Here is an 18,096-nt window from a genome sequence, read left to right as displayed (position 1 = left end):
AACAGACAGGTTGTGCAGTAACAGAAACCGCTGCATTTATGTACATGCATCCTCGCCAGTTGGAGTGGCGCATGGACTGCCTTTACCGCTGGTTTCTCCTCTACACTTCACCGTTTCTCTAGTGCCTAACCTTCTTTTCTTTCGCTTTTACGACGACCGTAGAAACAGAGAGTTCTTTCCTCCCTGCTTTCGTGTAAGTGAAGGGTCGCTGATGAGTACGTTACTGCGACGTCCGGCAACGCAGCACTCCGAGGAGCTGGTTTTCGCCGCCCACAAAGTCCACATTGCAAAAGCAACCGTTTCTCGACATGTGGTAAGTCGTCGCTTTCAATCTTTTATCGGGGAGCAGCGGTCGGTGGCGCGCATCAGCAAAGCCTCCTACCGCCACCCCCTCGCCCCAAAAGACCCATCGCAGCGCAACGTGGCCATTTCCAGCACCGCCGTCAGCGCTGCCGTGGCTGCGGCAAGCGGTCGAAGTTCTTCCTCGTCGTCTTCCTCGACTTTTTCGCATTCCCTGTCCGCGGAAGATTTGAAGAAGCGGGCGCAGAAGGCGCTTCTCCTCCAGCTCCAGCAGGACGTCCTCTGGGAGGGCACTGTGATTGACGACACGAACAACAGGCTCGTCCAGCACTTTATGAAGCTCAGCGCGAACGAAAAGTACCGACAAGCGAGGCGGATGCTGGTGGTGGGTGGCCGTGCGATGATCGAGGAGCTCTGCCAGGCGGGCTTCCGGCCCCGACACTTGATGGTGAATGCGGGGCGACCCATTCCAGACTGGGCAAACGACCAAGAGGACACAGATGTGGTGCTGGTCGATCGCAAGGTTGCGGAGGCGGTTGCACCCGGCACGGACGGCTACGTTGGCGACTTTGAGATCCCGCCCCCGCCGATGAAGGAGCATCTTATCGCCAACCACCAGCGGCTGAACCGCGTGCTAGTGCTGGACAACGTCGATGACCCCGGTGTGCTGGGCACGCTGCTGCGCACCGCCTCGGGCTTCCAGTACGATGCGATCATTACCACGAACCACTGTGCGGACTTGTACGACCACCGCGTCATCCGGGCCGCGCGTGGTGCCCACTTTCAGACTTCGGTCCCCATCTATACCTTGAAGGAGGAGGACGGAGACGACGTGTACGGGCTGCTGAATCACATGGTGGAGCGCAACAACTTGCTGCCCCTGTGCTACGCGGCACAGGAGGACAGTGCGGACGCCAGCGTGCCGGCGGCATTGCAGCACACCGACGGCACGACAGCACCCGCGGGCGGGCGTGTCTATCACTCCAGCGTGGTCGGCGCGTCGCCGGTGGTGCTGCCCACGTTTCGTCAGTCAAGCTCCGCGTACGCGGCGAAGGTCGTCAGTACCAGTCAGTGCGGCGCCGTCCCACGCACGCCCTTGTCTGACTTTTGCCTGGACCGCTTCACCCGCCTCACGGGCGCGGCGGACGACGACCGCGGCGGCTACGTTCTCTTCGCCGGCCCCAATCACAAGCGGAACATGATGCATCGCCTCACCACTCGTGTGGCGCGGCCGACGACGCAGCTGTTGCTCGACTGCCTTCCTGCCCCCACCGAGGCGCCCTCCGATTTGCTGATTTCAATGTCGGTGGTTCTGCATGCCCTGCGACCACGCGGCAACTGGGATTATTTGCCCGTCGAGGCGAAGCAGGAGCAGTCCTCGGTGGATCTGCAGGTGAAGCGCGCTTCGGTGGACATTGGCGTGAACCGGCTGCAGCTGAGCGTCGATGACATCAACCTCGACGAGGCGGAGCAGCGCGAGAAGGCACATCTCGCCAACGAGTTTATGCGGTGGCGTCGCCTTAGCAAGCGTTGTGGCAGCGACTACGAACATTGGATGGACGCGGAACAGGGTCGAGTGCAGGGTATGATGAAGGATGACCAGCAGCGACGCACCAGCCCGTGGTTGACGAAGCGGGCGAGGAAGACGCGACCGATGCCGGATTGGGTGCCGAACATCATTGATGAATATCGTCAGTCCCTCGGCCGCGATGCGCTCTCACACGAGCGCGAAGTCAGTGCCGAGTTTCGTCGTCCGCCGCCCCGTACGTAGGCCTTAGGGAAGAGCAACTGCTGCACTCCTGTAGACGCTTTAGACGAGAGCGAAAGATTTGTGTTCACATAATATATATATATATATATATACGTACATAAGAGCAACAGGTAATGTGGTACTTGTTGTAAGCGTATATGCTGTCATGACTCTATCCAATGTTATTGTTTTTTTTTTTTTTATGCGAGTCTCACTCCTATAATTGAATTCGCCCACCATCTGTGAGAGGTTCGCCAAGCCACACTCCTGTCGTTTTGGGTTGTTGTCAAAAGCAGAATTCACCACAACACAATTTCTTCTTTTTTGAAAAGACCCGTTTTCGTCGCAGATCAACACGAATCGTACTCGGCAAGCAAATGCCAGCACCACTCGCTGCGCACGCAGACTTCACTGCCTCTCCAATATCTGCAGTTCTTTCTCCACGACTCCCTCTCGACTTGGTTTTTTGTTTTGAACATATCTGCCTCTACTTGCCTGTGGCGAAACGGCAGCACAGCTTCCATAGCGTTTGGAAGCATTTCTTTTTTTATTTTTACTTCTCATACATCATACTTGTGTAGGAGCCGCGCCACCATGACGCTCTACTCCATATACGTTTTTAATCGATACGGTGACACGATCTACACGAAGCAGTGGAAGCGCACGAGCGCCGTGCAACACGGCGAGGATGGCCTCGTGGCTGGCTTCGTCTACACACTGCAGCACATTAGCTCCCAGCTGTCTTCCACACAGGCGGGCGGTTTGCGGGCCGTTCACACGCCGCTGTACAAAGTGCACTACCTTGAAACCATGACCGGCTATCGTGTAGCACTCTTCACGGATAAAGCGATGAACACCGCACTCGTGCAGGGCATTTTGTCGGAGTTGATGAAGGAGGTCTTTACACGTACCGTGACAAAGAACCCGCTCTACCGCCACGAGAAGGGCGTGCTGATCACCGGAAGCGAATTTGAGGAGGGCTTAGAGGAATTGTTCTTACAGCGTAAGATTTTGGCGTGAGGACGACGCGCACCGGTGCAGCTGAAGTCGTAAATAGGGGGGAGGTCAATTGCGTATGTACTGCTATTATAATCGTTGGCGTTGAACAGGAAGAAGCAACACTCGGAAAGCTGTCGAAAAGCTGCTGTGAAGAGACGTCTCACTTCACCTGTGCCTTCATGCCTCTTTGCTGTCGTTGTAGAGGCCTCGGAGGGGTCATTCTACCGTGTGAATACCACTGTCGTGGTGGGATTGATTTGGAAACTTGCTCTACCTTTAGCGACCTATTCAACAGAAAAGAAAATAATCATCGCCACATACGTTGGCAAAAGAGAAAGGATGGAAACGCCTTAAAAAACAATTAGGGTCAATCCGCACACCCACTGTGTGCACGTGGCGTCATCGGTATAGTCCGTGGTGTCTGTCGGTGACGATGAGCAGGTGCCACTACCTTGAACAATGCTTCCATTTACGGGATGCACATGTATTTCCTTTTTGTTTCCCCCCTTTCTACCTGTTGTTTTTCCCCTTTGTCTTGTGTTCCCTTCCCATTCACTCCTGTTCATGTGCTTGTTTGTTTTCATCATAGTAGCGGAGGAAAATCATAATAATACCGAATCACTTTGGTTTTGCACATGCGGATCGGCACTCGCTGGCGGCGATTCCTACAAACTCGAATAAATATTTGTTTGAAACCTCCTCTCTTTTTTTCCTAGAGTACTTTTCATACAACAGTGAAAGGGTGAACACACGTTGGCGTCATCACCGTTGCGCAATGTCATCTCTGCTGTACGACACACAAGGGAATAGGTTTCGCATTGAAGGCGTTCTCGACAGCGGCCAAGACTCCTACGCCTCGCTCTTCAGCACCGCCGTCACTTACCGCGCACGGCATGTCGGCACCTACGACGACGACGTGGTGCACCAACCATCATCACCTCCCTCTGCGCATCAGGGGCAAAGCCTGTCGACCCCATCGCGACCCCACTCCATCTCCGCCACGGTGGTGATCACCTACATTCCTCTTCTTTCGTCGCTGCAGGGGATTACCTCCTCCAAAGACGCTGCTGCACTCCTTGTACTACAGGACCACGTACGCCTACGTCGTCAGGTGGAGCACCCGTTTTTGCGCTCCCTGTTTGATGTCTTTTACACACAACAGTGCCTCGCCGCACCCGTGAGCAGTAGTGGGCCACCAGCAGCAGCAGCAACAGCACTCGTTCGCAGACCGGTGGAGGTGCACTCACCGGTTGCTTCTCGCGCCCGCAAGCAGCAGACAAACCGTTCTGCGAGTGCGGAGGAGGACAGAGGTGTCGACGAAGCAAACGATGGGGACACAGCGGACCGCAAAGACGTCGCCGCCCGTTCGACTACCTCCACTGCCTCCTCACCGTCCCACACCGATTCCGGAACCGCACTTGTCATTGTGGAGGAGTTTATCGAAGGATCCACGCTGGCCGACTACGCCGACGCTGTCGCGTGTAAGCGGTTGATGCCGGGTAACGTTAAGCTGCAGCGCGATGCAGCTGCGATTGCCTACCAACTGGCCCAACTCCTCCAGTACCTGCACGGAACGGGCTGCGTGCTCTGTCGGGAACTGCCGTTAGGCAACATTGCGTTGGATCAGAACAAGGGCTACATCAGCGTACGCCTCCCACTGGGCGCGGTGAACACGCTGCATGAGGCGGACGACAAACGCTACGCACACAGCGTTGCGGCGCTCGTTTTTGATACCTCGCAGCTCCATCGAGAGAAGGCGAGCTTCGGAGCGGAGGAATACCATCTGTTGCGAGCACCAGAACTGCGGCACGTCGCCTGCTGGGATGCCGTCTGTGACCCTGCAGCATCGCCGACCACCGACAACGAGCCGGCGGCGTTTGGTGCCGCGGATGTTTGGATGCTCGGCGTCGTGACCACGCTTCTCTGCACCCTCAACAACAAGAAATTCGCGCTCACAACGCGAGCGGAGCGCCTAGCAGCTGTACACTCTCATATCGATCACCTTCCTGGGCTGCTGCCAAGCGACACACCGGAGGGGATGGTGAAGCTCATTCAGAGCTGTCTCGAGTCATCTCCCGCGAAGCGACCGACTGCGACGGGCGTGTTGACGTCCGCCGCCTTCGTACCGAATCGATCACACGTGGAGCTGGAGCAGCAGCGCGCCGTCATCAGCATTGCCGAGGCAGTCGCCAACGCAAACAAACGCAAAATGCCACCGCCGTCGCTTCACCTGGCGGAGAACAGCGCCGCAACGACAGGAGGAGGAGCAGCAGCAGCAGCAGCGACAGCGCTGCGAACGGTGGCGGTGGCGCCCGACAACGAACTCACGTTGCTCTCCTTACAAGGCACCGTGTGGTATGTGCCGACGGCGTACCGCGACGTGCTTCTGCCAGGCGCTGATGTCGCCTTGCCCGGGGAGCCGGCGACGCTGCCGCACATCATGCAGGTGCCGAGTAGTGTGGCCCCCTCTCTATCACGGGCCACACAGGACGCCTTCCATGACATTGAGCGATTGTGCGAGCAAGACGCACGGCTTCGCTTGACCGATCTCGCTGCTGCACCGTCGTACGCGTCTACGGACTGCAAGCGTGACTCGTTGCAAGAACGGCTCCGCCGCAGCAAACTGATGCCGCGCGATTTCTCTGCGACGAAGTGCGTCCTCGAGGAGCTCACGGATCGCTTTACGCAGCTAGAGAGCCGTAATCCTGAAGCCGCGTTCTGCTTTATTGAGTTGCTGTTGGAAGGGCTGCAAAGCTGTTCGCAGGGCGTCGCGGCGTTGCGAGAGAGTGTGACCCTGGCGGATGCACTGCTGCAGCCCGCGGGTCTTCCGCCGACAGGGACGCTGCAAGAGGAAACACCGGCAAGAGAGGACGCGTGCGAAGATTCCACGCTGTCCAACTCTACCGAGGTGGGTCAGAGGGACTTCCAAGTGCCGGAGGTGCTGCGTGCGATGCCCTCCATGCCGGAGCGCATGATCGCGTCGGATAGAGCCGCCAACACCTCTGCCGTGCTGTACAACCAGTGGTTGAGGAAGAACAAGAAGCGGTTCGTCAAGTCGGACGGATACTGAAAGGCAGCGCTTCGCGCAACACTGGTTTTTATTATCAATTGCTTTTTGGTGCGAAAAGGAACAAAAGAAACGGAATAGAATACGAGGGAAGAGCGATAAGGATCTGCGGGCTTTTCTTTTTTGTCACGCACGATCCCGCTGATGTCAGTCGGTGAAGAAGAAGAGGTGAGCTCGCGTAGTTATAGCGAGTAGATGTGCGGCAGCGGAGGAAACCACTCGCGTCGAATTGTGGGGGGTTCATATTTTCATCCCGTTTTCTCTGTGTTATTGTGCTCGAGGTGGGAGTTTTTTTTTGCGGTTCTCTTCGACTTACCAGCAACTCCTCTCTCTCTTTCTACTGTCTTTCCCGTACGTGTACATCTGCGGAAACGGCGCATTGCCACACAACGCTCCCCGACAGATAGTTTCTCTTACCTTTATTCTCCATGACGAAGCTTGTGCGTAAGCTGAAGCAGATGGCCAAGAAGCGGGCCCATCGCAGGACGGTGCAGAAGCGAAAGGTGGAGCGCGCCCAGCGAGAACTGGAGCGCGGTAACGAGCAGCAGTCGGAGAGGCTGGAGGATGAAGTGGACCGCGAAATGGCACGGCTGAATGGAGAACTCGAAGGCGAGGCGACTCGCCCCAGCAAGGGCGACATCGAAGAAGCCACCAATGCCGCCGTGAAACGAGCCGTTCGCATTGTTGGCGATCTCGTCCTGGACGCCCCGGTGAAGAAAAGGAAGAGGCAACTGACACGCAAGCAAGCGAAGCGCAAGGAGGCGATGATCAGCCGTGGTGAGGCCGTCAACGATAGCTTAGCGAAGAAGTGGGACCACAAGAAGCGACGCGTTAAGGTGCGTGCACAGATCCGTAATGAGGATCTGCACACCTAAGCAAATTCTGAAAGCCGAAGATACACGGATGCTTCTTCTGCTCTTCTTTTTTACTGAACAACTCGGACTTTGGTGCAATAGCGGCAAGCTGTTTGTTTGTCTTGATTCTCAGCGTCGATGGTGCTGCTAGCTGCTACGATGCTGTCGCACCTCTGTCTCAGGGAGTTTGCGTCTCGGTATTTCCCGCTACGCAAACGGATATTCACGGAACTTCTCGTTGGCGTTAAAATCGTTTCGTTGACGTTTAAGTGCCGTTTACGAGGGGAATTGGTTTATAGCAAAATATGAGTTGAGGCGTGTAATACCACTTCTCGAGAGAGAGAAACAAAAACCAAACATGAACTACAAATAGGGTTTGCAGTTCTGGCCACGTTCTCTGAACTTCAGTTGATGCCTCAAACAAAAAGGTCGAAGGTCGGCTCTAGTGACAACAATTGTGTTGAGCTAACGCAGCGCCCCAACTATCATGGTTGATGGGCGAAAAGGGAAAATTAAACACTACGTTCTGCGCTTTTGTTTACGTTTTTTCTACATCTCATTATTCTTTTTATATCTTCGTCTCTTCGACTTGCATGCTCGTCTTCTATGAAAGAAAACGGAACCTGCCCAAACCCCCAGGTATTCCGTGTGGCGGCTGTAGTCAGTTGTGTGCGAATTTGTACTCACAAGCAACTGTACTGTTCTTCTTTTCTCCGCTTTGACGTTGCGGTGCGAGAACACTGAAGCAATAATAATAAGGAATCTCTGCTAGCTTATTGGAAGCACTCGAGCAGGGTGCTTTCTGACAGGTTTGAGTATTTTAATATATATGAAAATACATTAGGTTCCTTGTTCGTAACCTCATCAGTCGTGTGTTGCAGCTTCATTAGACACGTCCCCGCCATGGACGCTACAGAACCGTCGCTGCCCGCGGAGGCCACCGCGCCAGCGGCGGAAACCCTTCCGGAAAAGGAGGAGGGACACGTGACTCCTCCGAGGTCTCCTGTGGCGGCTGCCACGGCGACGGGCGACGAAGAGGAGGTCTTTCTGACACACGCCGCTGACGCCGTATCTCCGTTTGCTGCCCTGACGATGGAGACCCTCTTCGGCCCTGCCTTTCGCGTAGGCGAGGACGATCGCAAAGCGCTGAAGGACCCGGCGCTGATTGACACCCGTGCGATCCTGCAGGAGCTCTTCGGTCCCGCGGTTCGCGAGGACGACGTTGACCTCTTCGTGGAGGAGCGCTACGGTGCTGAGAATGTTGCGAAAGAGATGCGCACCAACAAGGAGTTGCTAGTGTACGCGGAAGGCGAGCGTTACTTTGGCGCCGCTAGCGCGCAGGTCCTGCGCAGCGACGAGCACGTTCCTTTCACGTTGCTCGAGAGCACCTTGCCGCCGGTGTGGTCCGAGGAGCAAGGGCGGTCCTCGACGCCCGCGTGGCTGCTCGAAATGCCGGCAATTTACCCCAATCGTCAGACCTTGCACGCTGACCCGCGCCCCTGCGACCCGTCGACGTGCGACTACCTCGAGAGTAACAAATACGTCCTCTACACGCCGAGCAACGTGCTGCGGTGGACGGTAGAGGGCCCCACCTGCAGCAGCAACGGTCGAGTGGTGCGGTGGAGTGACGGGTCTGTCACATTGCACGTGGGCGGTGACGTCCTCGCCCTGACGCCCTCGCAAGAGCCCACACTGCACTTGCTGGGCGAGCCACTCGAGGTGGGCAAGGCGGGCATGGAGATCGACGCGATGATCGGCGCCATCGCTCCAGAGAAGCACCTCAGCGCGGGTCTTGGCGGGGCAGCCTCGATTGAGGCGGCGCTCGCACAGGAGCGTCGGCAGCGTGAGCTGGGCAACAGCGACCGCAACTTGCCTTTCGCCGACTTATCGATGCCGCCTATTGACTGGTCCCGGCCCCGCAAAGGTCGCACGATTCAGGAGGAGTTTGTCCGCGAAGAGTACGAGAACCGCGAGAAGGAGATGAAGCGCCGCATCAGGGAGGGTCGGCCGATGACGTTGGCGGAGCAGTTGCGGCTAGAGGCGCAACTGCAGGACCACGTAACCGGTGCAACGGCTGAAGAGCTGCAGACGGAGCGTGATGATGCGCTGCGGCAGGCGACGCTCAAGGCTGCACAGCGCGCCGAGAACCGCGGCGTCAAGCGCAACCGCTTTGATCGCGATTTGGATCTGCAGGGTGGCACCGGTGGCGAACACCATGGCCAGCGCGACCCTTTCCTGGAGGACGATGAAGGAAGAGAGGAGGAGGAAGAAGGTGAGGGTGGAGAGGAGGACGATGACCAGCGCAGTGATTCCTTTGAGCGACAGCTGGCGGAGATGTACGCCCGCAATAACAGCGATGACGCCGCGGAGCGCAAGAAGATAAAGACAGAAACGGCTGCGACGTCACGGTACGACGGTTTAGCGGCGGCGCTGCGAGCACTGCTCACGCAGATCCCGATGAACGCCGAGGCCTTCGCGTCGGTCGACGGGACACTGAGTTTCTTAGGTATGGACAACACTCCGGATGACGTGGTGAAGACAGAGGTACCAAAGATGCTGACCGAGGTGGCGGCAGAGTTGCCGACTGTCAACACGCAAAGAGTCCAGCAGGAGCTCTCTGCATTGTTTCCAGAAGGCACGCACTGAATGGAGTACTTGTGTTGTGGGCTTCGTGGAGGCTGCAAGACGTTTTCAGCACACATACACTCTCCCTCGAGGTACGGTGTTGACGTTGCTTAACTGAGCGTGTTTTCTTTGTCTTCGTGGTTTTTGTATAAGTATCTTTCAAGGTTTGTCTTTATGCGATGTCACGGTGCCTTTTGCACATGCTCCTCATATCTGTTTCCTTGGTGTGGGATGCTAAGATGCGTGTGATGACGACAGCGCCAGAGCGGCGGCGCACGCTTTGGGCACGGCGTAGGCATGTTTACTGAGTTGCACCGTTCGTGAAGCGTGTGAAGGCAAAATATGGAATCAATAGAAAACAAAAAGGCGATGAGGACTCGCTACACAGCACAAAGCTGGTTCTACGCACTGTGCGTGGGCGAAGGCAGCAAAAAAAAAAAGGATGTGCGATGCAGCGTTCTATCCGGAAAACGAACTCCGTACGGTGTACCGCGTCCATGTGGTGGAAGGAAAGAGTTACCACCCATGGCTAAGATTCACCGGTTAAACGGAGGACCCTACGCGACGCGCGGCTCACCTTGCCCCTAACGGCAAACGAGGTGCACTCTCCATAGTACACCTTATTTCTTCTACCGTCGTTTTCATGATTAACTTGTCGTTATTTTTTTTGCCATCACCGCACTTCAAAAACACGGTGAAGATGCCTGTGTCGTCTCGCTGACCCACAATCGAAGGCGCAGAGGTCAAGGCATTTACCTTGTTCGGTTCCAATTTCGAAGAGCGTAAACATTTTCCTTTCCTCTTGTGTTGCAACCAAATGTGCAATGCTTCGGGGCCACCGCTGAAGAAGCGGAAGCCGCAGCCGCTTCCAGTCACGGAGCCGTTCCCCATCTACCTCGACAACAACGCCACGACCCCGCTGTGTGAGGAGGCATGGCAGGCTATCTGTCGTGTGCACAAGGCGTGGGGGAACCCGAGTTCCACCCATCCCTACGGCCTTGCCGCCAAGTACGAACTTGAAGAGGCGCGCAAGAAGGTGCAGGCGGCACTCCACGCCCCCACCGCCGACTCCATCATTTTCACCTCGGGTGGAACGGAGTGCAACAACCTCGCGATTGTCGGCGGCACCTTGGCGTTGCGTCGAAGGCAGCCAAAGCGGCGCTACGTCGTCTCGACCAATGTCGAGCACCCGGCAGTAACGGAAGTGCTGAAATTTATGGAGGGCACCGCTGCTGGGGCGGCCTCGACGGACGCCGCGACGAGACAGAGCGCTGCGCCGGCAGAAACGGTGCGGGTGGAGGTGAACCCTGTGTCGGGTCAACTTGACCCCGAGACGCTCCGGCACGCGCTGGAGCGGCTGCCTGACGGACCGGGTGCTGTTGCGATGGTGTCGGTCATGTTCGCCAACAACGAAATCGGCGCTGTGAACGACATCAAGGAACTGTGTCGCGTGGCGAAGCAGGTGTGCGGTGAGGACTGTCTCTTTCACAGCGACGCTGCGCAGTCAATGGGGAAGGTGGTGGTGGATGTTGCCGACACCAACGTGGACTTCTTGTCCGTCTGCGGGCATAAATTCTACGGGCCCAAAGGCGTCGGTGCCCTGTACATCAAGCCCGGTGTTCGGGTGAGCAACATTCTCTTTGGAGCCGGACACGAACGTGGCCTTCGTCCGGGCACGGAGAACGTCCTACTCGCCGCCGCAATGGCAGAGGCGCTGCTGCACGCGTGCACAAACGTTGACAAGTTTGCCGCGGTGATGCGCGATACGCGTGACGAGCTGCTGACGGTGCTGAAACGCGAGCTGGCACCGCACAACATGGACCTCGTCATCAACGGTGACCTGCGTGTCGCCCTCCCCAACACGCTCAACTGCGCCCTCTTTAAGAAGGTTCCGAACCACAAGACGCACGAGCCCGTCACCTACATTTCGGCCCAGCGATTGATACTCTCCGTGGGAGATGCGGTGTGCATGTCCGCAGGCTCCGCGTGCCACTCCACCGCTGGCGAGGACGCGGAAATTGTCGTGTCGGACCCGCTGAAGGCGGTAAAGGTGAACGTGGAGCGCGCCATCGGGACTCTGCGCCTTTCCACCGGCCGCGCCACCACGATGGAGGAGGTGCGCCGCGCCGGCAAAATTATTGCTCGCACGGCTGCACAGCAGTTTGCCGAATAGCAAAACACCGATACTCTCAACGGTCTCTATTCAACAGTTCTATTAAATTCTGTATTTTTGCATCATCACCGTAAACGGAAAACGAGAAGGGAAAACAGTTCGCAAACGACAGGGACTGCTCTCTTTGAGAAATGGAAACCTTTAGTGAGCACTACGAAACGGTGTCTTAAAAGAGGAACTGCTCGCTTTGCACGTATCCGCACGTGTGTGTGTGTGTGTGTGTGTTTGTCTTTCCACAGTTGTTCATCGAAAGACGCGATGTTGCTTTCTTTTTATTCTTATTGATGGCGGTTTAAACGGGTTGCTGTTTGAGTTTTTCCTTTCCCTCCTGCCGTTATCAATCTTCTCCATTAAAAAAAAAAAATGTAATTTCTTGCTTTTCCTCCCTATGCGCTGCGCGCTCACGGCAGGACAGAACATCATCAAGCAAGAAAATGGAAAAGGGTTTGCTCTACACAAAAAGCCATCTATGACCTTTAACTTTTGCGGCATCCCCTGCACCCCGCCCAATCAATGGGAGCTGCAGTTTCAACCGCTTATCGTCGACGGCGCCTCTGAGGCTTCGCGCACGGATGCGCATCACGTCGTTGCACCGCAGCTGCAGTCCTTAGATTTTTATGCGGACTTTTACAACGAGCACCACACCTGCTGTTGGCCACGCACGCTCTTTGACACTCATATTGGTGAAGCAGCAGAAGCAGTCGCATGTGCTTCCGCGAAGATCCATTTGAAGGAAGGCAGCTCTTTTTCGCCCAGCGAGGGCGGTAATGTGGCAGGAGGCGTCGACGGAAACGGCCAGTACAACCGTAAAGAAACAGCAGGCAACCAGGCGGATGTTTACCTTCAACACGTGATCCAAGTGGCGGAGCAACTGTTTCGTGCACAGCTGGAAAAGCCGCCACGAGCACCACATGCTCGTCGCATTGTGTATCACCAAGCCGTTCCCCCAGTGCTCCGGTGCAGCGAGCACGGCGACTCTCTCGTGTACGTTCTAAAAGGTCAGATTGTTCTGCGCCACTGCTGTCATTGCTGCGACCCTCACGAGACTTCACCGACAAGAAACGGTTGTTATTCTGAAAGCAAGGAACATCGGTGCTCACACGCGCAACGACCCGATGCGTTGGCCAGGGATATCTTCCCGTTGTTTCTCCTCATGGTGCCCTCTGCAGAGTGCGCGGGATATCTAGACAGCGAGGCCGGGTCCGCCTCGGAGTCGAACGAGTGGCGTGCACAGCCAATGGTGCTCGCCCTGGAGTCCGTTTCACAGGCAAATCAGGCACCCGAGGCAACAGAGATGAGTGGTGACTGTAGTGAAGGGGATGGTCGACGGCGGAGCGGCCCGCGGTGGTGTGCCGTCTACTCTCCTTTTACGTGGCTGTGCAACCCGCTAGGAAATCAGCGCGTGTCGTCGCTGCTACGCACAAACGCAGCCGTCACACGGGTGCCGCGACGACCTCCGCACACCCGGTCCACTCCGTTGTTTTCGTCACGTAGAGGCAGAACGTCGCCTTTCCCGGCGGAAGCGCCACAGCGGGGTGGCAAAGGTGGCCGCAGCAACGGCGGCGGTGTTGGCGCAGATCTCTCTCCGCTGACCCTGGCCTTCGGCCTCTACGCGACGGTCTACACGTCACCGGCCGCAAAGCAGCACATCCTTGCCGAAGTGCACACACGTCTCCTTTACGTTCCGCACGTCACACAGGCCGTCAGGTTTGGCTTCGGCGGCAGTACAGGCGCTGACGGCGAAGCAGCAGAAGAGAACGCGGCGCAACTGGCACTGGCCCGCTCGCGCCGACCAAAGCAGCTGATGCGGCTTCTGGAGTCGACGATGAAGTACCGAGCAGCAACACCAAACAGCGAGGTGATTGTCGCCGCGGAAGATGTGAAAGGGGAGGAGGGGAAGGACAACGATGCGGGGCCCTCTCACGGTACAACACACGCGTCACACGACTGCATTTCTCCTCCTCGCAAGGCCTCTCGTCGTCACGCACAGCAAGAAGTGACTCCCATCACTCCCGCACATCAGGAACGGTCGCCTGTGGTGGAGGTGCCTGCTGTGCGGACCTCTTTCGTAGGCACACTTCGCACCGCTCGACCAGTCGCACGAGAGCTGTGTGCAGTCTCCAGATCAACGACACTCGTGTCTGTAATACGCAAGATGTCGCAGCCGACGCAGACAGGTGAAGGAGGCTGTGGTCAAAAACTGCAGGCATGCGGGCAGCGCGACGGTAAAGAGGGCTGGCCGCTGCGTGTGCAGATGGACAGGGCGGACAAGACACCGGAGGTGGTGGAGCTGTCACCTCTTCATACACTGCAGGACGTGGCCAATGCGTTGCGACGCGTAGGTCCGTGAAACGGCGCTGCGACCGCACAGATAGGCGCCATGATCGTTGTGGTTTCGTTGTTGTTAAGTGTCTCTGTTTTTTCGAAATTGTTTCTTCTCTTCGAACCCAAGAAGGCGAATGTTTCTGCTAGACACACATAAATGAATATATGTATATAAAGTGCACGGAATCCCTTTGCGCTTTGCCAGTATTGAAACGAGCAACAACAGTGGCAACACGTACCAACCACGTATTGGTAGTCAACGATTCACCTCGTCGACAAAGCGATGCTACCTTTAGCATATTGCCGCGACAAAGAAAGCACTTCAGCCGAACTTTACAGTGCGATTGGTTTGTATCATTCTTTTTTCTTCTTCTTCCCCTGGATCGCATCGCCGCTTTGCATCTGCTTCCTCGTCGTTTCTTCTCATCCCCTTCTTCCTTTACCTACACCTTCCGTCGTGAAAGTCTTGTCTTATTCCTGGATATAAATTTTTGGGTTTTCATTCCCCCAAGTGCGTTCGCTGTCGTAGAACCACAAAAAAAAACCGCAGGGGAGTTCGCAGTACGTCCTTTCAAGGGAGAAAGGTTTTCAGTTTTTTTTTCCTGCGGCGCCGACGCAGCACGCCTCGGCAGCCGATAGTCGACGGTCGCACAGCACCTTCGTCACGCATCACATTATTTCCGCAGTGTTGCTTTGCGTGGTGACTTTCCTCATTTGAAATTCTTGATTTTCTTTTCGTTTCCATTTTCCTTGGTGTTTGTGCGTCTTCCTCACCGAGTAGTGTGTAGGTCTCTGTAGCGTATCTATCGGGAGCCGAACACCAGCACGGGACCGCCGTATCTCATTAAGAAGCAGTTGCGGAGCGGTACTGCGAAGAGACTGCTTGATTTATGAATATCCTTCTCTCATCACCATCATCTCGAAATAGTCGAAGTGTTCCTCCCGCCGCGCCGTATATCTTTCTCCGCGTGTCGGCAGCGCGTTAAAAGCGTGTCGTCTGCTATACGTTACTTTCGTTTTCTACCTTTTCTCCCTTGTGTTTTCGGTCACTGCCGACGTGTTTGCTTTTTTATTTTGGCTTCCTTTAGAAGCATGGATTCCAGTTGAGGAGACAATTTGTATCCTCACCTCTCTGTTCCCTTCCCCTCATATTTATTTTTTCAATCTATTCCCTTCTTACTTTCTCCGCTTTGAACGCCAAACTGTATTGTTCTCTCTTTACCCGTTCCGAGGTTTACCGAAGCAAACTTTTTTTTAACTATTATTATTTTCTCTTGTTTGAAACGCTGCAACATTGCTCGATTCATTCAAGGTAATTCGTTTTCGGGGCTGTGAGGTTGGCCCTCCTCCTTCCCTCCTAAGGAAAAAAACCTATGATGTGTTGGTTTGTGTTTGTGTAACGGAGAAAAGGAATTACAGTGTGGCGCAAAGAAAGATGGGCAAATCCAGAGCCGGTAAAGGTTCCTTCTACGCCAACATGGTTGTCCTATCAGCTGTGTTGGTGTCCGAGTCGCTATCTGCGACGTTGATGATGCCGTTTGTGGGTCTATTTGTGTCCCGGCTGCAGCACATCCCGCCGAGCGAGGCGGGCTACATGTCAGGCTTGCTGATCTCCGTCTTCCAACTGGGACAGGTGCTCACCGGCAAGATGTGGGGCACCGCCAGCGACCGCGTGGGCCGCAAACCGATGATCCAGGTGGGTCTGCTGGCGAACGCCGTCGTGTCCATCTTCTTTGGCATGAGCCCGACATTGACGTTCTGCGTGATCACACGCTTCATTCACGGCTGCGCCAACGGAAACGTACTCGTCGCCAAGACAGTGATTGCGGACATCACCGACAAGGAGACGGAGGGGATGGGTTTCGCAGCCATTAGCATTTTCTGGGGGGTCGGTTCCATTCTTGGGCCGGCCATTGGCGGCTACTTGTACGACCCTGTGCATCACGCCGTGCTGGGGCCGTGGCTCTTCCCCGGCGTGGACGAGAATAACGAAAGCTTGTTTTTCGACCACCCAGCCTTGCTTCCGTGTCTCGTGATCAGCGTCTTTTCCGTGATGACACTCTTCGTCATCTCGTGGCTGTTACCGGAGACAAGCCGCCATCCAGTAGACCCCTTCCTGTCGCTCTTCACCCCTTCCTCGTCGCTGTCGGTTCGAGGGACATCAAAGGTCAAGCTACCAGGCAATGCGATGGAGAGCTGCAGAACTGTTACCGCGGCTTCCGATGAGATAATTGCCGTCGCGGAGGAAAACGGAGACAGCGACGGTGGAAGCGATGACGACGACGACTCGGCGTACGACGACGGCGACGATGCGTTGGGCCGGGGTGATGGCTGGAGGTCGCGGTCGGGCCCCAGTGACGGCGGCCGCCAGTTCACGAAACGCCTCTTCTCGACCACCAATGCCTTGCCGTCGTCCGAGAGTCTCAACAACGTGATCGCCTCCGCGATGCTGGCAAAGGAGTACGACCGTCGTGCAGCGGTGTCTGGAATGGGTGCGAAGAAGGAAGCCTGGACCCACGTCGTGGCGGGACGGTGCACGCCGCAGTTTGCCACGCGATCGCCCACCGCGAGCTTCACTTCAGCGTCGCATCGGCGCATAAACGAAGAAGGACAGCTACCGCGACAGCAGTTCTATCAGCAGCAGCAGCAGCAGCAACAGGACACGCCGTCGCAGATTGGCGACAGACGAGCGGCGGTGGTGTTACGCAACGCAGCGAACGTGGAGGACAGCCCCGCCGCCAAGAGCGTTGACCACTCGAAGTTATCGGTGCGAAGTCCGCCGCAGCTACTACACAACAAAGACATCGACTCCGGCGATGAGCCGACGTGTCGGCGGTCGGTCCCGATCACGTTCGGCTACCGCGAAGCGTTCCTCATGCCCAGCTCCCGCAACGTGATGGTGATGTACATGTGTATTGCATCTACGGAAAGCGCTCTGCTGGAAGTTATTCCTCTGTGGGCGATTTCGGAGCGTGAGAAGGGCGGCTTGGGCTTTGCGTCGGAGGACATCGGCACCCTCCTGTGTATCTCCTCCCTCGTCTACGTGGCCGTCAATGTGGTGTTTAGCCGAATCCTGAAAGGTATGGGCGGCGCTACTCGTCCGCTGTGGGACCTCTCTGTGATGCTGTGGTGCGTCACGTCGATCCTCACTCCGTGCTGCGCGTACTTCACCGACGAGAAAACGATCTTCTACAGTGCGTCCGTGATCACCTCGGTGCGCGAGATTGGTTTGTCGTGGAGCTATAGCCTCCTGTACATGTACGTGGTCCGCTGTGCACCGGACGACTGTGCCGGGTCCATCAACGGCATCGCCCAGTCAATTGGATCGTTCTCACGCATGCTCACGATGCTGTTTATCCCACCCATTTTCGCGTGGTCATTGAACGGCGCAACGCATCCCTTTCCCTTCAATTTCCACTTCGTATTTTGGGTCACCTGCGCGCCCCTGCTGATCAGCTTCGTCGCGTCGTCTCTCCTGCCGGTCCGTGTGACGGGGTGAATTGCCTGCCAAGGTCACTACTTTTTATTTATCCACCTTCTGCACACGCAAGTTGAAAGGGTTGGCGTTCAGCTTAGCGTGTTGAGTGTCATTCTGCAAGAGAGCGAAAGAGGGCAAACGAGCAAGAGGGACTCGTCAATAGTTCGTACATTTTTTTAATTATTATCATTGCTGTTCGGGCGCATCGTTACCATACAGCGCTGTGTATTTGCTGCCACGATATTCTTTACAGATCCACATTTTTTCCCCCTCGAGCTTTGCTTGGGGTCGCTCAAACGACATCGTGTCGTTAATGCGTGCTGCATTGGGGTTATCTTTTCTGCTGCGACTTCGTGCCTGAAGGTGTATCGATTGCGGGATCCGATTTTTCGCTGGGTGGTGAAACGTCATCAAAAGCCCACCGGGTTCGCCCTTGCCTCGGTTCACTTGTCCCCCCACCGGAGCCAACTGCGTCATCGTGTTCTTCAACCCATTTGTTTCCCCTCCCTTTCTTCGCTGCTCTCT

The 18,096-nt window shown here is 56.0% G+C and overlaps 8 protein-coding genes across 10 annotated transcripts; all 8 read left to right on the top strand.

The window, feature by feature from the left end:
- Positions 1-161: 161 nt before the first annotated feature.
- Positions 162-2,071, top strand: ABB37_00514 (putative mitochondrial hypothetical protein; the record flags this gene model as incomplete). The annotated part of the gene is made up of 1 exon (XM_015796720.1): positions 162-2,071. The coding sequence occupies exon 1, from the start codon at positions 212-214 to the stop codon at positions 2,069-2,071; it is 1,860 nt and encodes a 619-aa protein (XP_015664728.1). The 5' UTR covers positions 162-211.
- A 490-nt stretch (positions 2,072-2,561) lies between these two features.
- ABB37_00513 (hypothetical protein) lies at positions 2,562-3,070 on the top strand (the record flags this gene model as incomplete). 2 transcript variants are annotated; one of them, XM_015796719.1, is made up of 1 exon in its annotated part: positions 2,562-3,070. In XM_015796719.1, exon 1 carries the CDS (start codon positions 2,645-2,647, stop codon positions 3,068-3,070), a length of 426 nt encoding a protein of 141 aa, XP_015664727.1. In that variant the 5' UTR covers positions 2,562-2,644. The 2 variants fall into 2 exon arrangements, with proteins under 2 accessions (XP_015664727.1, XP_015664726.1); XM_015796718.1 differs by having other exon boundaries at positions 2,567-3,070.
- A 567-nt stretch (positions 3,071-3,637) lies between these two features.
- On the top strand, positions 3,638-6,119 carry ABB37_00512 (hypothetical protein; the record flags this gene model as incomplete). The annotated part of the gene is made up of 1 exon (XM_015796717.1): positions 3,638-6,119. Exon 1 carries the CDS (start codon positions 3,825-3,827, stop codon positions 6,117-6,119), a length of 2,295 nt encoding a protein of 764 aa, XP_015664725.1. The 5' UTR covers positions 3,638-3,824.
- A 399-nt stretch (positions 6,120-6,518) lies between these two features.
- On the top strand, positions 6,519-6,991 carry ABB37_00511 (hypothetical protein; the record flags this gene model as incomplete). 2 transcript variants are annotated; one of them, XM_015796716.1, is made up of 1 exon in its annotated part: positions 6,519-6,991. In XM_015796716.1, the coding sequence occupies exon 1, from the start codon at positions 6,545-6,547 to the stop codon at positions 6,989-6,991; it is 447 nt and encodes a 148-aa protein (XP_015664724.1). In that variant the 5' UTR covers positions 6,519-6,544. The 2 variants fall into 2 exon arrangements, with proteins under 2 accessions (XP_015664724.1, XP_015664723.1); XM_015796715.1 differs by having other exon boundaries at positions 6,523-6,991.
- Positions 6,992-7,873: 882 nt separating this feature from the next.
- Positions 7,874-9,616, top strand: ABB37_00510 (putative RNA polymerase-associated protein LEO1; the record flags this gene model as incomplete). The annotated part of the gene is made up of 1 exon (XM_015796714.1): positions 7,874-9,616. One exon carries the CDS (start codon positions 7,874-7,876, stop codon positions 9,614-9,616), a length of 1,743 nt encoding a protein of 580 aa, XP_015664722.1.
- A 678-nt stretch (positions 9,617-10,294) lies between these two features.
- On the top strand, positions 10,295-11,768 carry ABB37_00509 (putative aminotransferase; the record flags this gene model as incomplete). The annotated part of the gene is made up of 1 exon (XM_015796713.1): positions 10,295-11,768. The coding sequence occupies exon 1, from the start codon at positions 10,413-10,415 to the stop codon at positions 11,766-11,768; it is 1,356 nt and encodes a 451-aa protein (XP_015664721.1). The 5' UTR covers positions 10,295-10,412.
- A 409-nt stretch (positions 11,769-12,177) lies between these two features.
- ABB37_00508 (hypothetical protein) lies at positions 12,178-14,118 on the top strand (the record flags this gene model as incomplete). Its single annotated transcript, XM_015796712.1, has 1 exon — positions 12,178-14,118. The coding sequence occupies exon 1, from the start codon at positions 12,238-12,240 to the stop codon at positions 14,116-14,118; it is 1,881 nt and encodes a 626-aa protein (XP_015664720.1). The 5' UTR covers positions 12,178-12,237.
- A 438-nt stretch (positions 14,119-14,556) lies between these two features.
- ABB37_00507 (hypothetical protein) lies at positions 14,557-17,592 on the top strand (the record flags this gene model as incomplete). Its single annotated transcript, XM_015796711.1, has 1 exon — positions 14,557-17,592. The coding sequence occupies exon 1, from the start codon at positions 15,529-15,531 to the stop codon at positions 17,590-17,592; it is 2,064 nt and encodes a 687-aa protein (XP_015664719.1). The 5' UTR covers positions 14,557-15,528.
- Positions 17,593-18,096: the final 504 nt, after the last annotated feature.

This window comes from Leptomonas pyrrhocoris (assembly GCF_001293395.1).
Source record: "Leptomonas pyrrhocoris isolate H10 chromosome Unknown, whole genome shotgun sequence".
Lineage (NCBI taxonomy): Eukaryota > Euglenozoa > Kinetoplastea > Trypanosomatida > Trypanosomatidae > Leptomonas > Leptomonas pyrrhocoris.
This window is presented reverse-complemented; position numbering and strand designations above follow the sequence as displayed.